The following is a 19,120-nucleotide window of genomic DNA, read 5'->3' on the forward strand; positions in this document are numbered from 1 at the left end:
TAAATGACAATTACCAAACCGAGTTCATATATTATGCAATATATATATAGTACTTGACCTAAAAAGAAATCAGAAACATGCTATACATATTAAAAACTATCAATCAATCATGTAAGGATGTGTACAATCCAACGTAATTTAACTTAAATACACTACTAATAATGCATGTGAAAAAAAAAAAAAGCAACCTTCCATTTGAAGAATGCCGAAGAATTATAGATCGCCAACCATACAAGAAGAAAGGAATTTTCAACTAAGAGACAACAACGATAACAATAATAATAGTAAGACTTTCTCCGTTTCAATTTCCTTGTTTGATTTTAACTCGACACAGAGTTTCTATTAAGTAAAGAAATCCATGTATATATGTCCCAGTATAACTAACATAAGAGCAGAAAAATAAGGCTATTACCTCAAATCTGTGATGCATCAACTATAGGGGAAATGTGTAGTGGGTTGGAGAGAAGAGTCTTAAAAGGCTACAGTCAAATCAAAGCACACCCATGCAGTATGCTTCATTCACGACATACTCGTCGTTTTCCAGCCTACGACATACTAGAGCAATAAGCAACACTGAAAATAACAGATAACACCGTCACATAAGGTATGTCTCCATTGAAAGGAAATACTAGTTTGATCTAAAAGTTCGATCAAATCATAAATCTCTTGCTTACAGCAAGAATGGAGAAGTAATATCTAATATAGTTTAAACAAAATAAAACAGAAACCCCAATGGATTCTGAAAACATTCTAGATAGTCTCAAGTTTTAAGCTGTGCATGATTCTGATTACCAGAACCACATGTGATGGTTACCTTTTTGTAAACCTAAAAACGATGTTCACGTCGATGAGGGTGCCTGTACAGAGGGCCCGCTGAAGATGAAGGGTACTCAGGAAGCATGCTTCTGGCAGAACTGAACACAGTAGATGTACCACCATGGAGGTATTCTGATCGCAAACCAGCTGGAGGGGGGTTAAACTCGGGCTGGGAGCGCACTGAGTTAACAGGAAGATCATGGTATGATAGCCGCTCACGGTATGGCACATATGAATCATTAATCCCACCAGCAACCTGGAGTCTAGTTTCCAAATTCAGAGGCTGACGATACTCACGAGGCTCTGAAATTCCCTCCCGTCTGTAGTGATCATGTGACTCTAACAATGCTCGTCCTCTGTGAACATCCGGATTGCCTATCACAGTGTCCCGCCTATAAGGATCAGCTAGTTCCACCAATCGCCTCTGCCTGTAAGAATCATTATGCGGTATCACTGTGTCCCGTCCATAAGGATCTCTTCCCAAAGTCCTGTCATATGCATAAGATTGAACAAGTGGTGGTAAAGGTCGAAGAGGGGCTAATGGAATCAAAGTAGATGTATTCAAGCCCCTTCCATGCAAATGAGGATGTTCACGGTACCCACGATCTTCAACCTGCTCACGGTACAGACGATCTTCAGCCTGCTCGCGGTACCAACGATCTTCAGCCTGCTCGCGGTACCGACGATCTTCAGCCTGCTCGCGGTACCGACGATCTTCAACCTGCTCAAATTGTCGAGCGCGATCAGGACGTCTACTTTCATCCAGACCATGCCTCTTAGCTCTGTCTCGTTTGGGTACCACATTGGTCTCAAGTCTGAGCTGTGTCTCATTGGACCTGGACCCTTTGACCGCAGTCTTGAAAAGCTTGCACAGGTCCTTCACCTATCAATTAGAAACAAATTGTCGGTAATGAGAATCACAAGAAAACTGAAGAGACGAACAATTAGAAACAAATTGTCAGTAATGACAATCACAAGAAAACTGAAGAGACGACGCTTACAAATTATCCATTAATGCAAATAAGCGCAAGTACCTGTTCAGAGGATAATTGGCAACGGAACTTGCTCCTGGTGTAATAGTTTTTCTTTATCGCTTGCCTGAAAGTTTCCTCTGCTAGTGGTAAGCAATCCTCAAGAACAGTAAAACGGACCTGAAATCGATTTTCAATAAGAATTAATACTATGCATAAAAACCCGCACCCATTGAACAACGTGTGAACAGAAGCGCCAATAGAATTCTATTTTTTTTAAAAAAACATCTATGTTTGTGAGCAAGTCTTTCAAACAAACCAAGATTTTAGACATCTACATACTTCCTCTTCAAGAGTAGTCAGTTACAATACCCCTCACCCGACCTGAGGGCCACCCGCCACAAGCAGGTGTCTGACAAACAACCACACACAGATGCCACAGAAGTCACAGCTGAAAGACAATAGTCTGAAGGTAAATTATGATTCAAGGAGAAAAGTCATGAGTAACGTGGTCATCAGCAATAGGATGTTGCAAGACACTAATAGAACATTGAGTAGAAGATGGGAGTCACAAAAATGTTCTCCTATCATTTGCCCACAAATGGACAAATTATGAAGCAACACAAGCTGTAGTAGATAACTTCAAAAGTCCCCTTTTGATGCACTAAGAACATGATTAAATTTAAAATCTATTGTGCCATCTTCACATCTGTCTGATGATCTGCGACATCAATATGACACTGAAGATTTGCCGGGGGAGGGGGGGAGGGGGGGTTAAAGAAGAGAAGACTGGCCTTATGTTAACCACCAACTTATCTTGGCATGCCATTAGGGTTTCCAAGAAAGAAAAACCATATGTAGGGGTGCAAGATACTCCGACAATGACTTACAACCACTATATCTTGACCTTAAATCTGTGCTAATAAAAGATACTATGCCTGAAAAAGTCTGCTATCTCTAACATGCAAACAACAAAAAGAGAACATAGAGCTTAGTGATGCCTCTCATTTGCATTTGGTTTTTAAGAAAACAACAAAAATAAATTTAGATCATTTTGATATTGCCTCAGATAACAATAGAAGACCATTTTGATATTGCCTCAGATAACATTAGAAGACCATTTTGATTTTTAAATTGCTTTAACTGACCATGCCAAAATCGACAAAAGTATAAGCTCTCATGGGATACTATCAGGACAGGTATGCAGAGAGTTGGGATGAAGTTGACGGTCATGAAAAATGCAATGGAGGAGCTGAATAAGGATTTCTCACGTAGTGAGAGAAGGACCAAGCTACCATCCCCCCCCCCCCCCACAATCGACCATATTCTTTCGTACTTGCAAATCAGCAGAGACATGGAAAACGAAAGAGAGAAGAGATAGAGGGTCCTTCGTAATATCTTTTTGGCAGTAAAAGAAAGTGCAACGGTAGATGTACACATGCCAAAGCATCAGTCATCTGAATCATAACTGATTAAAAAAAGTTCATCTGATTGACATAGGTGCTTGAAGATTATACCAAAGCATTGACACAAGACTGATCTTATTGGTGGCCTAAAGTACCAGAGAGAAGGCAACTTTGTTTTTAATCAGTGTTACACTGCTGCATTTTTCAAAGCCAAGTTTGGCACAAGGAAAAAGGAAAAAGGCTTGGAGCAAAATACTCCGGACTTCAAATAGACGGAAGTATTACAAAAGGCATTCAAAAGAATAAGATTGAAAACTCTGTGGCATTCAAAAGAATCAAGCCTCAGAGGTTTCTTCGCAACTATCGTGGCATGTATGCATCACATGCATACAAGATAGAGAAAACTCTGCTGTATGAATCCAACGTAAACTGAACAGAAGGAAGAAACGAACAACTTTAAGGTGTACATAGAAATGGGAATAAATTAGTATTCCGTCTCAATAGTATTTCGACCGTTGACTAATCGGGGCTAACACTACAAAATGAAAAATGTCAAAACACAGAAAGATTGATATTATTAGAAATGCCCAAAAAAAAAATCATATTTGTGAAACATAAACACACATTAACGTATAATTCATGCATATATCTTGAGTCACACACCTTTTTGATTGTTTGGCGAGCCATTTGTTTGGGCGGGGCGTACTAACCACATGCTACTAACCACAACGTGGGGGATTCAAATCCCTCCCCCTCACCCACACACTAGCCGATTCAATCCTTGTAACTTTAGGTCTCAATGTGACATTGATTTTTCAATCTTATAAAACAAGATTTAGCTAATCAAAAAATACATTCCTAGTATAAATAACTTTTTAAAATTATATAAAAAGTATTTGAACAATATGAAAAGGTTGTAGTCAAAGAGAGTAGTTTGTGTGCTCAAAAAGTAATAGTATCATCTAAAGTGAAACCGATCGAGCAGATTGAGAAATATAGAACTTTTCAACTAAGTTTATTGTCTATTTATTACTGTCCTCTTCAAGAAAAAGCCAATGGGATAACATGCACACCTCAACATCTAGGCGCCTCGCTAATGCACCTTGGAGAGCATCTTCCTCTTGCTCTAAGATTTAAGTGTGCATGACTGATCCCCTATTTAATGCAATATAATATATAAACACATATATAACAAAACCATTCTAAATTTACAATCCAAATGAAAAGCCACAATTTTAAGCTTCTATTAGATTTATGACGAGCCTTCTTATATAAAAGTTCTAGCTCCACATCCTTGGGAATATCACATTACTTCATAACATTACCTCAACAATTGATATATCTTTGTCATTTATAGTCCCACTCTCACTTAGAGGGAGCTCATTAATATCTACATTAAAGTAGCACCTTGTGGAAACAGAGCACCCAAACCTCATTGCCCTAGTTTCAAGCTTTAATACAAGGAGCATATATCCTCCAACGAAAATGAACACCGAACAAACCAAGCTTTAAAACTTCCAAATTAGCTTTTGTAAATTTTGATATTATATATTACCGTACAAAATAAAAAATACCAAGTTTCTATATCATATAAACTAGTTTAATTGTATCATGTATATAATCACTTGGTATGTTGCTCAAACTCTCCAACTGTGTTGCACACACGTGTTTGTTGGAGGACCTTAAACAAACATCAACGCTTTTGAAAAGTCTGAGCAACCTAAATTACTTCCATTTATATATTATATGTGTATATATAAATATATAAAAATTATTAAATTATATAGCTACATTACTTTAACATCTTATAAATGTTTGAATTTACATATAAAAAATAATAAAATACCAAGTGTGATTCCACAAGCGATTACAAGTGGAGTATGGAGAGGTCATATACAAGCAAACCTTACCCTTATCTTTGGGAGTAGGATTTATTCTCTATAAACCCTCAGCTGAAGAAAATAATGAAATTACATAAAATCATATATAATAATTTACTTATAAAATTATATCATTCAAGAGGCCATTTGCACAAAAGGAATTTGTTTACATCTCCTTCGTTATCATTTGCATGAATTTTTTTTTGCTAACCAAGAAATCCTCATGTGACCCACCCTTTAGACTAATCACAACCTTTTCAACTCGGTTGATAATGGGCTCCCCCTCTACCCTTCTCCACTTAAATACCAAGCTTCGCTTTGTATGGTGTGGGGCTTGAACCTGCGACCCAAGTCACAAATCCTTCACCTTTTACCACTCGAGCTAGGCTCGAACCATTTGCATGAATATACTATAGCATATAATCTTTCAAAAAATTGCTTGTTTCTCAAAAAGTATTTTGAACTCCATACAACTAGGCCAAATAGGCTCCAAGTGAGGCGAACACTGAAGAACTAGACAAGTTTTGTGTCTCGCTTCAAGCTTAAGCCGGCCTTCAATAACACTCACCGTCATATTGATTAGCCAAACAAATTCCAAAAATACTTTCTCGAAAAGCACTTTCAAACACTAGATAAGTGAATTCTAAAAGCTTAGTCAAACAAGCTATTTGACCAAAAAGATAAGAAAAAAACAAATCGAACTAGATATGTTTCAACTTGATATTGTTCTTTAGATAACCAAAAATTACTTTTTATCAACCAAATTGACCTAGACCATGGACAAACATCCTTGCTTGAAACTTCAGCTTAAATGTGCTCATGCAAACATTAATAAGCTAGCAACTCTACACAAAAAGGGTACTTCTCTCATATGTCAACTAAAAACATTGTCCTTCGCCAACAATTTTTTTAAAAGGAGAAAGGCAATCGAAGATTAAGAGGACATTGATAGCACAACAAGCTAACCTGAGATGGAAATTGAGAGTTGAACGCCTTGGGTTGAATGTTACAACCACCACGTCCTGCAGCTTTGTAGATCCCATACATCAACTTCAAGTCAATATCATATAGGAAAAGCCGCATCCCCTTGTAAATTTTTTCCACGGTCTCTTTCTTGTTTGCTGGCAATCCTAGAACCTTGTAACGATAGCAATCCTTTTTAGTCTCAGAGTTGCATATGAAGATCATACCCATACTATTAGCCTTCATCTTTGCAGAAGACTTCTTTCTTGATGACTCGGGTTTGTCTTTGCCTTCAAGATCAATATCCTTACGGGCCACCCTAGACTTGTCTTCATAAGCCACTTTCTTAGAGCTTGGCTCAACAGCTTTGGAGACTAATTTTCCCAAGTCTTTCTCACCCTTGCCAATAGAGGCTACTTTCTTTTGAACTTGCTTATCTTCACCTTTCTCTTGGGGGGTTCCATTGGCCTTTCTCTTTCTATTATTATTCCTTTTCCTCGATCTCTTAGTTTTTTCTTTCGAACTTCCTTCCACTTTCTCCTTATTGTTTGCATTTATTTCATTTTCATTTTTTTCCATGCCTACACTTTGTTTAACACCTTCCTGTTGAATGGTGTTTTCTTGCTTAGTACCTTCATCGTTACCACTAGCATCTTCTGCTTTCTTATCAGCAGTACATGCTTCATCCCCTCCAGCCACTTCATTTTCTATATAATCTTCATTCTTAGCAAGTTCTCCCTCTAAAGATTCAAGTTCTGCTCCATCATGTTCTTCTTCTGATCCATCATTTTTTTCCTCCACTACTTCTTCTGCACCATCATTTTCTTCCTCCAAATTTTCAGCTTCTGCTACATTATTTTCTTCTTCTGCAACAACAGTGACCGCCGTTTGCTCAGTTACTGCTGTTTCCACAAAGACTCCAGTTTCGACGTCGTTCTCCATCTCGCTGGAGTCTTTTGTCAAAACAGACTCAGAAGCAACAGGAGCACCTCCAGATCTATTAGTTGAGGCATCGGTTTTGCCTTTTGCGCGCACCATCACGAACCTAAGTATCTCCGAATGAAAGGGTGTCAAAAACGGTAAGTACGATCCCTAATATATAATCAGAAGACAAACGTCGATACGAAGCCACTAGTGCATAGCGCAAACAGCAGAAATGAGGTCACAAAATCAACACAAGAAAGGTCACAAAACCCTGTCTATCATAAACTAGAAATGAATTGAGTGAAGCAGCTAGAAACACCCATTCAAATTAGCTAAACTCATTAATGAATGAACCACTCCCTCTACCCATACAAAAAAACTAAATCAAACATTAAAAAAAATAAAACAAGGTACCATCCATAGCAAAATTCAGAAAAAAAATAACTCGATTCGCCTCTAAACCTACCCCTAATACCTCCAAAAAATGTAAACTGCAACAAACATCAACATCTAGAATTTCAATCCCACCTGCTTAACAAATAAACAATAAACATAACAAAAACTAAACGATAGCAGAAACCGATGCTCGATTTAGCAACACATACAAAATTCGACTGAATAATAAATAAATTGAGATTCATACAACCAAAAAAAGCTGATAAAAAGCATGCGATTCATCAAAAATCAAAAACCTAATCGGAAATCTATTCCGGCATCGATGAAATCTATGGAAGAACACAAGGAAAACTCACCTGAAGAGAGCGCCGACCGAACGGAGAAGCAAATCCTCAGCAAGGGCTTGAAGTGAAACCCCCTTTATGTTTTTGTGAAAAAATTTCAGTCTATTTATATAGGTTTTTAATAATATGTAAAAGAGAGCGGTGATAAATCTGAACCGTCAATTAGTCAAATGAAAATATTTAAGATAATTTAGTAATTAATTTTTAAGAAATAGTAGGAAAAGACAAAAGCAAAAAAGGAAAAAAGAGAATACTGTGCTTTTTTAGAAAAATAATAATATTAAGATTTATTAGGTATTGAAAAAAAAATTATTTAATACTCGAATTTTATAAAAGAGTTTTTTTTTTCTCTTCATCGGTTCTTCAAAATCTAAAAATATAGTTCGTTAATCATCTTACCTGAATAAAGGTGATATTAAAATCATCTGTAATTAAATTTTATTCGTTGGCAACTCATCGATTCCACTATGAACCTCCAGTAGCCTCAACCTTGAACAGAGATGGGTCTATAAGAACAAATTATAACGTTTAATATGGACTAACATCAATAAAGTGAAAATGTAACGTCTCGAAATTTGAAAAAAAAGGTTAAAATTTTGGATTGTAGTTTGTGTCTACGGGATTCTTCTATCAAGTGCATGAAATTCATGTACTTGCCTGCACACATTGAATAACTATTGTTTAAAATAACATGTGTTATTGATCACAATATATTCATAAGTTATAATTATATTGTTAAAGAATTATTATACTTTTTTCGTATTAATTTATTCATGTTGAAACCTAAAGAAGTCTCAAATTCTGAAGGTTAATGTCACGATGGAGATAGAAGTAAATTAAACTTCTTTCTTATTAGTCATTAATTTATGAAACTCACAACCATAGTGATCATGATAACAACAATATAATGGCTAATTAGAACATTCATTTACTTATCTGAATTTTGTTAATCAATACTAACTTTTGTATCTCAATACAAACTACTCATACAAATGGTGATAATGATAACAATTTAGATTTGAAAGAAAATATGTATTTGTTACGATCTAAAAGTTGAGGTCATGATGACACCACTCAGAGAATTGTAATTTGGTGTGCAAACCCAAAGAAATAATACATAGGAGACTTTCAAAGGAAAGTCGAGCCACAACCGAAAGAAATGAAACACAACAAGGAAAATCTCAAAACCTAGTATCATAAGTATAAAGAACATCTAATACATTTTTAAAATATGGAATACATCTCAAGTATTTGTAAGAAATTAAAGACTGTAAATGATAGATAGAGATTAATGACGATCCACAAAGCAGGATCGACCACAAGAAGAAATCACTAGATATAATCAAGCACTACGAAGATCACCTTAACTAGGATCTACATAAAAAAAGATAACAAGAGTAAAGGGAATACAATTCACATGTACTCAGTAGGTCAGATTAATATAGCATAAGCAACTAATCAGACTTAAGAAATAGACTATGAAACACTTCCACTGGCATAGAGAAAAGTTTCATTCTGGCATCAGTGCTGCCAATTTATATAATAACGATGTGAATAAAGTAAACAATAAGGATACAGAGAATTTTCAAATCAACAGATAAGCAATTTACACAAACAATAAAGCTAGCCAATGTGATGCAATAAACTGATGAAATAATGTGGTGAAATCAAGGTTGTCGCACAACCTGTCGTTTACACTTTGCGTGAGTTTTAGCTTCCAGATAAGGACCCATTGGGACTCATAGTCCATATACCCATGTGCATTCGCGAGGCGCTGCTGAATCAACTCTACTCTATCTATGGAGTCGTGCAACAAATCATTGCCCCAAGGTCATACTCCAAATGAATCGAACCATCCAGTGGGAGATCAACACCTCCGCACACACAAAGCCTCAAACGATGTCATCTATATGATGGTAAAGGTATATATGAGTTAAAATTGTAAATTGAAAACTATTTTTTTCACTTTCATTAGATGAAGAGTATATATAAGTAGCTAGGGGTATATGTGAGTCATTGTATAAGATAAGGGTATATATGAGCATTTTTCATAACGAGAGGTATATTAGCTTTAAATTGTCAAACTTGAGGGGTATATCAGACATTCCCCCCCCCCCTTAATTTTTATTTACTAAAAAGGACGATCTTGATTCTCCATAACATGCTCGTCCTTCTAAAGATAGTTTGAATCTTAAACATGTCGCTTATTGAAATAGACTAAAAACGAAAGCAAGACAAATTAATTGAAGAGTATATCATTGCAGAATCACTCTTACACCTTACATCATAGCCTTAATATTCATTTCTTTTCCACAAATATCATGACATTGGTGTTTGTTGCATCTTATTTTATATATGCTGCTGGTTGTGTGTGTGTGTATATATATATATGCTTGTTAAATTTATTTTTGTTATCATTGGCACAGTGATCTGAGTCATTTTAGAGGTAAATATTGAATTGAGATTCAATTTTAGAAAGTTACTTAAAGGCGACGAAATGAAAATGAGATTGAGGTGTAGTTGATAATTTTCTTTCTTTTTTAGAAAAAAACGTAATTGAACAAAGTAGCTTATTGATTATATATATTGCAAATGTTTTAAAAGACGTAATAGTTGTTTCCTTCCATTAGAGTATGCATCATGGAGATCCCGAGTTTTGACGAAAGACGTCGGAAAAATTTAATTTTAAATTATTTTTTTGAAAAAAATAACATATAATCTATGGAGTATATTTGATCCCCTCACATGTATTTTTTTACTTTTTTTAACGACTACTTTAATCTATTATTTGATGGTCAAATTTATTTATGTTTTCACTAATTTTCTTGTAAAATTCACTATAGATCCCCCCCATTTTTTTCATTTTGATACATACAAAAACTAAATTCAATACAGCCGAAAAAAAATAGTTTTAAAATCTTTCTTCACACTAAAGAATTAAAGAAAAGAAAGAATAAGAAACTCGAATAATGATAAATAAAGAATTCAAAAAAAGAATATTTGTATGGAAAAGATTAAAGGGAAAAGGGTCAAATATGCCCTTAAACTATTCGAAAAGGTTTAGATATACCCCGTTTAAAGTTTGGTCCATTTATCCTCGCCGTCCAACTTTTGGTCTACATATGCCCTTTTGGGCGTTAGTTGACCAACTCGAAATATCTAACTCATTTTACTTTTATTTAAATGTCAAATGGATTTTCCACGTCATTTTTATGTATTATCAGTTGACATTTATATTCAAGGGAAAAGGGTCAAATATGCCCCTAAACTATTCAAAAAGGTCTACATATACCCCCGTTTAAAGTTTGGTCCATTTATACCCTCACCTTTCAACTTTTGGTCTACATATACCCTTATGGGTGTTGGTTGGTCAACTCGAAATATCCAATTCATTTTACTTTTCTTTAAATGCCAAATGAATTTTCCACATCATTTTTGTATATTATCACTTGACATTTATATTAAAAGAGAAAGGAGTCTTTTATGCCCCTAACTATCTGACCTAATTTTAAAACACATATACGACCCGTCTTTTAAATAATCTATACAACCTGGCCCCTTTTTTTAAATACCCTACATGGGTCGGATTATGGCATAATTGAACCATTTAAAAGGCGAACACTATCGTGCTCTGATTGGAACCGCCGAGGAATCAATGGCACGACAACTGAAGGAAAAGGAAGTTGAGGTTTGAAAAGCGTCTTGGCGCAACGCAGAGCTGGAGGCGCAAACCTGGCAGGCAAGGGCTAGAGCGGAGGAATTCACCGCAACAATGTTATAGGCACAACTGCAAGCTGCAGTAGGCGATGGTGATGTAAATAACAGAATAATTCACACATATATGAGTCAGATTAGGGCATAATTGAACTATTTAAGAGACGGTCATATATGTGTTTTAAAATCGGGTCGGATAGTTAGGGCACAAGTGACCCCTTTCTCTTTTAATATAAATTTCAAGTGATAATATATATATATATATATATATATATATATATATATATATATATATATATATATATATATATATATATAAATTATGTGAAAAATCCATTTGGCATTTAAAGAAAAGTTAAATGAGTTAGATATTTCGAGTTGACCAACTAACACCCATAAGGGCATATGTAAATCAAAAGTTGTACGCGAGGGTATAAATGGACCAAACTTTAAACGGGGTATATCTAGACCTTTTGAATAGCTTAGGGCATATTTGACCCTTTTCCCTTTAATATAAATGTCAAGTGATAATACATATAAATGACGTGGAAAATGCATTTGGCATTCAAGGAATAGTAAAATGAGTTGGATATTTCGAGTTGGCCAACTAACAGCCATAAGGGCATATGTAGACCAAAAGTTGGACGGCGAGGGTATAAATGGACCAAACTTTAAACGGGGGTATATCTAAACCTTTTCGAATAGTTTAGGGGCATATTTGACCCTTTTTCCAAGATTAAAATATACCTTAAACTTTGTTAGAGGGATTATATATATACCCTTACATGGTTTTATTAAAATTTAAAAATTTAAAGTCATAAAAAAAAAGTTAAAATTATTTTTCATAACTTCCGTTAGATCAAGAGTATATGTGAGCTTCTTTTGTAACGGTAAAGGTATATATGAGTCATTTGTATAACAACAAGGGTATATATGAGTCACTTTTTTAACGGAGGTATATTAGCTCTAAATGACAAAGTTAAGGGGTTTATCATACTTTTTTTAAAAAAAGAAATAGTAGGAAAAGACATAGCAAAGAAAGGGGAAAAAAGGAATATTGAGCTTCTTTTAGATAAACAATAAAATTAAAACATAAAAGGTATTGAAAAATATTAAATTTTTATTACTCGATTTTTCTAAAAGAGTTTTTTTTCCTCTATCTTTTCTTCAAAACCTAAAAATATAGTTAGATAAAGGTGACATTAAAATCATCACTAATTCAATTTTATTATAAAAATTTAGATATTGTAAATAAAAATATCTCTACTATTAATCAAGATTTAAAAGTGAGTTGTTTTACTTCCTCTCAATAAAAAGACAAAAACCTAATTTTCTTTGTAAGAATTGGAGTAGAAATTGAGGATAATAACATTAAGACCCATGCAAAATCTACTAAGTAAGAATTAGAGGTATGACGAAAAGTTCAATTCTTAAGAAAATAAACGTAGTATACAAGAAAAATCTATGACAATATCTTTTAAAATGTTTAAGCATTATCTTCCATTAGTAGAGTTGCTACGGTAAAGGGGAACGAATTAAGAGTTTATTCCTAGGTTATAAGAGTTTGTAGTATGAGGCTTCGCTCTATTTTAAGTGAAATATGAAGTTTGGGTTGAAATCAAGTGACATAGGTCGTGGTTTTCTGCTCCCTTGAGAAATGAGGTTTTCACGAAAATTTTTGTGTTTAATTTACTTTGAGATATATACTTTTCACATTATTATTCTATCAAGAGACCTGATCTAATGACCATTAGCAGAGGGATTCATTTTATTCGCACTCTTGTTTATAAACAACTCTGTTGTGAACCAAACTAACTCTATAAAGACCTATGAGTTAGAAGGGGTGAATGAGATTAATTGGACTAAGTAAAATGTTAGAGTGTTTTATATAGGATTCAAACCCAATTAACATTTGGTTAATAGGAAAAATGAGTTGGAAAGAAGGTGTATGCATATTGAAGAAAAATGCATGTTTCATCTCTTTCTTCTTCTAATAGAGTCTAAGCTTCTGATCATCCCCAGTTCATCTCTATACTTAATTACTTGTTATTTCAGTAATTTTTTGTTTTAATTCAATAGTTGAAATGTTTTTGTTATAATTTGATTGTCTAGGATTATTATTATACTTTTGATATTTGATGAAATTCACGGTTAGTCTTGAAACAAAATAGCTTTTATTAAATGATGTATTTTTTTTCTTTTATATTGGCATTAAAATAATGAATTTATAGTGGATTTATTTTTCTTTTTTTTGTGATTTTAATGAAGAACACCATTTCTTAATATTGGCATTTGTCAATTTGTTTATATTTTAACTAGTAATAAAGCGTGAACACTTTTTAAAATTGTCACTAAAATGCATATTTATTGTCGCTAAAAATCTTTGTTAATGTATTGCTTTAATTTTTCTTTGTAGTATCATTCTTTGATACTATCTCCCCACTTGCTAAGGAATAGAGTTTGCCTTTGGAAAGTGAAAGTCAATAAATAAAATAATTTGATAAATTGGACAGAAATATCAGTAATGAATAAATACATACTAATTACATTTCCTTTTTCTTTTTTAAAATAAGAATAAGAAGAAGAGAAGTTTCATTGTACAAATACAAGTGATAAAAAAAGTACTAAATATTTTGACAACTAAAGGGTTTACAACATATGGTGGTGTACATTGATAAAAGCAACATTGGTATATATATATATATAAAGAAAAAAAAAAGAAGAGCTTTGTGTTCTTGAGTAATAAAACATATTGCTTGATACTTTTAACCACAAATAATAATTTCCCAACTATGAATTATCTCATCATGTGCATAGTTTGGAGCATAACATTTGAATTTCAAATGTATTATTGGGATTTGTCAACATATAAGTCCCATTTTTATGATTTGATGTGCAAGTCATGTTCAATTGATTCCCAAGTTGGATGGTCTGTAACAAGAAATTAAGTTGCATAAAAAAACATGTAACAAATAAAAATAACTCATAATGTGACGATTATTTTTATTATGATTTAACTACTTAATTGATTCGAATAATTTGAATTATTTAAATCTTGAACAAAGTTCTAATATCATTAAGAGGCTATTCAAATATTTATACCATGATGACATTCTCGAACACTCTTATTTATAGCCACTAACAATCATCACTTATAACTAACATTGACTATCATCAACCGTTATTAACAATCATCATAGCCATTAATATCAACAGTCAATGTCCCACCAATTACTAGTTATTATTCCATCAGTTACCTCTATAATCAGAATGCTCACTATTGTCAACCATTAATGTTACTATCATCTCTGTCAATTATCACCATCATCCACTATAATCGATCACCTTTATCATCACAGTCATCACTAACTACTATCACCAACCATCATCGTGTAACAACCACCCACACTACCATTATATATCGTACAACCATCACCGGCCACTATCACCTTACCACCTAATAACTTTGTGGATATAATGTTTAAATTATTTTATTTGAACTTTATATTTATTAATTTTTTTATTAATAAAATAAATTTCAAAGATACAAATGTTGAGAAAATTAAAATAAATTTCAAAGATAAAAATAACAAAAGTGGAAGAAAGATTTACCGCACAACGTGCTTCAGTACAACTCCATAGAGGGGTTGGGACACAACTTAAGTAATGACACCATGAGCAATGTGCATTACCATCCCATCCATTTGTCAATAGAGCTAACCCAAGGATAAACCTACAAAACATCATGTCACTCAAAAAATATCTATCGATAATTCTTCATTTTATAAAAGTAAAATTTATAATTTCAAAAATAAGACAGGTTATCGACTACAATTAAGAGTAACTAGACATAATCAAGGGTTTTGATGAGATGAATAAAAATTCTTTCATCCTTAACTAATGATCTTGATAGGCTGATGCATATTCAGGATTTAAGAAGGATGGGTGCACTATTACGAAAAAGATGCATTTAAGTTTGACCTTAACGTTCTTAACATTGAACCCTTAAATTTTAAAAATCATAAGTCCAACATATAATACTATTAATTTTAAATTTTAATATACACATTTGATTTAATTATATAAAAATTTACCATGCTACTTTTTTTTTTTGGAATATCCAATATTACACACTTTGAATTTATGAAAGATTAAAGGCAAAAAAAAAAAAAAAAGGTCAATAGTATAACTGATAACCACTTGGAGTGAAGTTACTAACAAAGATAAGATTTAAATTTCTTTCTTTACTTGGAGAGGTGCACCCAATCATTATTGTATATTCTTATATGTTACTTTTAACGTGGATTCACATCTCTATATTCAAATATTTTTTAAAAAAATATAACACTACTATATGTAATCTAGAGAGGAGACCATGGATTCACGTGAATCCACAAAATACGTCTCTGCTATTAGGGAGGTCTTCTCCCTCAAATCGAAGCTTCAACACAGATATCAAGTACCGAACATAAAACCTTCCGAAAAAATTACTTAATAGTACTTACCCAGTTAAGAGAAATGCTAGTGAGAACATCAATAGTATGTATTGATAAATCTTGTACTTGGATTTTTTTGCAGCCACAAAATAGCCAGGAGGTGCTTTGTTTAGATTAACCCAACCAAATTGTGGACGAAGCAAAAGGACACAACCAAGAAGAAATCCAGTTACAAATCCACCAACATGTGCAAAATTGTCCACATGAGGAAGAATTCCAACAGCTAGATTTAATGCAATTATGAGAAGCAATGTAAGTAGTGTTGCCAACTGTTTTTGATAAACCAAAAAAAAATAAAAATTAATTAGCTTAGTCCATGATTCACTATTAAAAAATCACTATTTTTTTTCGGAAAACGTTCGCACTCATATTTTGATTTAGACAGTGAGAAAAGCAAAAAGAAAATATTTAGAGGTTATTCTCGTTGGTTCAATGAGAATTTGTTTCCTATCATGTGTTTTTCTAGTGATCACCTGATTTGGTGAGAATATAGTCGAAAAATCATATTTTATATAAACAACACAAATTTCCTATTGATTTATGATGAGAATGACTTGTTGTTTTCTAGTAGTAATTGTATCTATGTTATATATTTTGACAATTATACCCTTATCCTCTACAAATTATCTCATATTTACTTTCGACTTTAATCAAGTCCGAACGTGAATTGGGTGAATTTCACTTCACATATTAAAATCTTTTTAGAAAAATGTCCAAATATACCCCTTTAATTACTTTTGACATTGATTTATAATTACACTGAATTTACTGGAGCTTATGTGACCTTTTGATTAATGACAAGGGTATTATAAACAAATCTCAAACTATAACAAAATGTAAAAATCAAGATATCCCATATATTTAGAGGTTAAAATAGTGCAAAAAAATTCTTTACATTGTATAAATTAAATCTCCATTCGTACGCAAAAGAGTTTTAATTAAACCATACCTTGTTTTCATATAATGTCCAATTTGTGATGAGTTCAGAAAGCATAGCTCCAAGTAAACCAAACAATGCACCAGAAGCACCAACTGAAATTTTTTTCCTCACAAATAGAGCTGATAATAAACTCCCTCCAACCCCAGCCAAAACATAAAGTGGACCAATTCTCACTACAAAAACATATTAAAAACAATGTTTCACCACTACGATTATTTTAATATTACGAGTTTTTTAAGTTAAATGCACTAAACATCAAATAATACTGAAAAAAAGGGACAAATATGCTCCTCACCTTTGTACGTAATAAATGTACATAGTATGTGAACATTTGTTACACTATGAGATAACTACTTACATCAAACATGATTTAGTAATTTAAAATAATGTGATAACTTGTTATAACCAAGTTCTTTTACATTATTGCTCTTTTTGTTAAAACTTATGTGAAGGTGTTCGAAGTATATACGTCAAAATATTTAAATTCAACCATGAATTCATATATAGACTACGCACACTTCAAATATTTTAGAAACTACACGAAAACTACTACAAGTCAATACAAACTTAAAATCAATTTTAAAGATAGTCAAAAGAATTTCGTTTTAACTGAAGTCAATATAAACTTTTAATCGATTTTAAAGAAAGTCGAAAGAATTTCGTTTTAACTGCTTAGGTAATAACACCTTCAACGTAAATTGAGACTATAATAATTAATTATGACTTATTCAACTCATCACACAAAACTAGGAGAACCATTTACTTACAAAATCCAAACTCTTGCTCAAGTCGAATGCCCACAAATAATAAGCTCAACATATTGGCAGCAACATGAAATACACCAGCATGTAACCACATGCAAGAAAATAGCCTCCATATTTGTTTTCCATCAACTACTTTATTCACATCAAGAGCACCCAATTTTTGTAACCTATAAGAATTTTCAAAAAAAAAAATAAAGAAATGATAACTTATCTCGAAATAAATAGTAATCAGGATATAAAATATCGAACAAGTACTTTACGTTGTTGTAGAGGGACCAAGTAATGGGTTCTCATGAACATCTTGAAATGCATAACGACCAAAGAAGTCGATACCAAAACAATTGTTACCATTATGAGGACAATCGTTAACGTACATAACAAAAATAAAAAGTACAATATTGACTATAATAATTATAGGGACTAGCCATGGGGCCCATCTTTTATAAGGTTGATAATTTGGTGGTGGGATCTGAGGAGGATAAGAATGTAGACGCTGGTCACGTTCCTCGAGGCTAATATTACGAGGTTGTACTTTTATCTCGAGGTCTGACTCCGACGAAGAATTTCCCGACGGAGTCTTCCTTCCCATGATAATATTTGCCTTCCTAAGATCGGAAGAACAAAAATAGAGAGAAAAAAGAAGAAGAAAGAAATGAGGGGTTATGGAATTTTTATGTGAAAAAGTGTATTGGTTGATGTAGCACTAATTGAGGGAAAGCATGTTGTAAGCCAAAAGAAGAATACAAAAGAGAAATGAGAAATGCTCAAGTTTAATTAACTAGTTAATTTTTCCGCGCATATCGCAATATAATTCAATACAAATTAATAAGTTGCAAAGATTTTTAAAAAAAATATGTTAATCGTTATTATCTTTTTTTACAAGTTTGAAACTTGCTGATATATATTTTTACCGTTACACTCTCTCAACTTTCACAACAAGGGGTTAATCGTTATACTATGAAAGTTTAAATTATATATAAGAAACTTTTTTTCTTCATTATTTTAGTCCAAACATCTAGGACTAAAATCAGGTTTCGATGTTCATTAAACTTCAAAAAAATCATATTTCACTCATTTTTAATGCAAAGCTTATAACTGGTATATCAATCCTGAAAATATATATCTTTAAACTATAATTCTAAATAAATAATTTTTAGGAACCAAATTATGAAAATTTGTTATTTTTAAAAGCTATCACAATTTTCAACATTACTTCAAAAGTTCATATCTCATTCGTTTCAAATCTATTTTACTTGACTAATTTAGGAATGAGAAGTCTAAACAAGTAGATATGAAAATATATGGTTCATGTCAAAAGTCAAAATAAATTATTTTCATAAATCAAATTTTAGAGATCACCATTTTTTTTCATGAAATTGTCAAAATTTCAGGTAACTTAAAAAATTCATATTTATCCGTCTCATTATATATGACATCCTTTTCTTTTCAGTCTTGTAATACCTTGAAAATTTCTAAGCGAAGACCCAAATCATTCTACAACTCTTC

General features: G+C 32.8%; 2 protein-coding genes across 2 annotated transcripts; both read right to left on the bottom strand.

Moving 5' to 3' along the window:
* Positions 1-595: 595 nt before the first annotated feature.
* On the bottom strand, positions 596-7,836 carry LOC101254494 (uncharacterized). The gene is made up of 4 exons (XM_004240315.5): positions 7,713-7,836; positions 6,040-7,081; positions 1,851-1,967; positions 596-1,699 (listed from the first exon to the last, which is right to left on the bottom strand). The coding sequence occupies exons 2-4, from the start codon at positions 7,072-7,074 to the stop codon at positions 827-829; spliced, it is 2,025 nt and encodes a 674-aa protein (XP_004240363.1). The 5' UTR covers positions 7,075-7,081; positions 7,713-7,836; the 3' UTR covers positions 596-826.
* A 6,083-nt stretch (positions 7,837-13,919) lies between these two features.
* Positions 13,920-18,281, bottom strand: LOC101254801 (RHOMBOID-like protein 1). Its single transcript, XM_004240316.5, has 6 exons — positions 17,875-18,281; positions 17,618-17,781; positions 16,860-17,023; positions 15,920-16,179; positions 15,027-15,147; positions 13,920-14,345 (listed from the first exon to the last, which is right to left on the bottom strand). The coding sequence occupies exons 1-6, from the start codon at positions 18,201-18,203 to the stop codon at positions 14,220-14,222; spliced, it is 1,164 nt and encodes a 387-aa protein (XP_004240364.1). The 5' UTR covers positions 18,204-18,281; the 3' UTR covers positions 13,920-14,219.
* Positions 18,282-19,120: the final 839 nt, after the last annotated feature.

The sequence above is a fragment of the Solanum lycopersicum genome, chromosome 6 (assembly GCF_036512215.1).
Source record: "Solanum lycopersicum chromosome 6, SLM_r2.1".
Classification (NCBI taxonomy): Eukaryota; Viridiplantae; Streptophyta; class Magnoliopsida; order Solanales; family Solanaceae; genus Solanum; species Solanum lycopersicum.

Bases quoted from the DNA above. Each gene is read 5' to 3' on its own strand.
- LOC101254801 (XM_004240316.5), bottom strand. From the start codon at position 18,203: ATGGGAAGGAAGACTCCGTCGGGAAATTCTTCGTCGGAGTCAGACCTC. The intron at 17,024-17,617 runs GTAAGTAAATGG...ATGTTTTTGTAG, and splicing joins TGAGCAAGAGTTTGGATTTT to TGAGAATTGGTCCACTTTAT. The intron at 15,148-15,919 runs GTAAGTACTATT...GATGTTTTGTAG, and splicing joins CTAGCATTTCTCTTAACTGG to GTTTATCCTTGGGTTAGCTC.
- LOC101254494 (XM_004240315.5), bottom strand. From the start codon at position 7,074: ATGGTGCGCGCAAAAGGCAAAACCGATGCCTCAACTAATAGATCTGGA. The intron at 1,968-6,039 runs GTTAGCTTGTTG...AATCGATTTCAG, and splicing joins ACTCTCAATTTCCATCTCAG to GTCCGTTTTACTGTTCTTGA. The intron at 1,700-1,850 runs GTACTTGCGCTT...TCTAATTGATAG, and splicing joins GCCAATTATCCTCTGAACAG to GTGAAGGACCTGTGCAAGCT.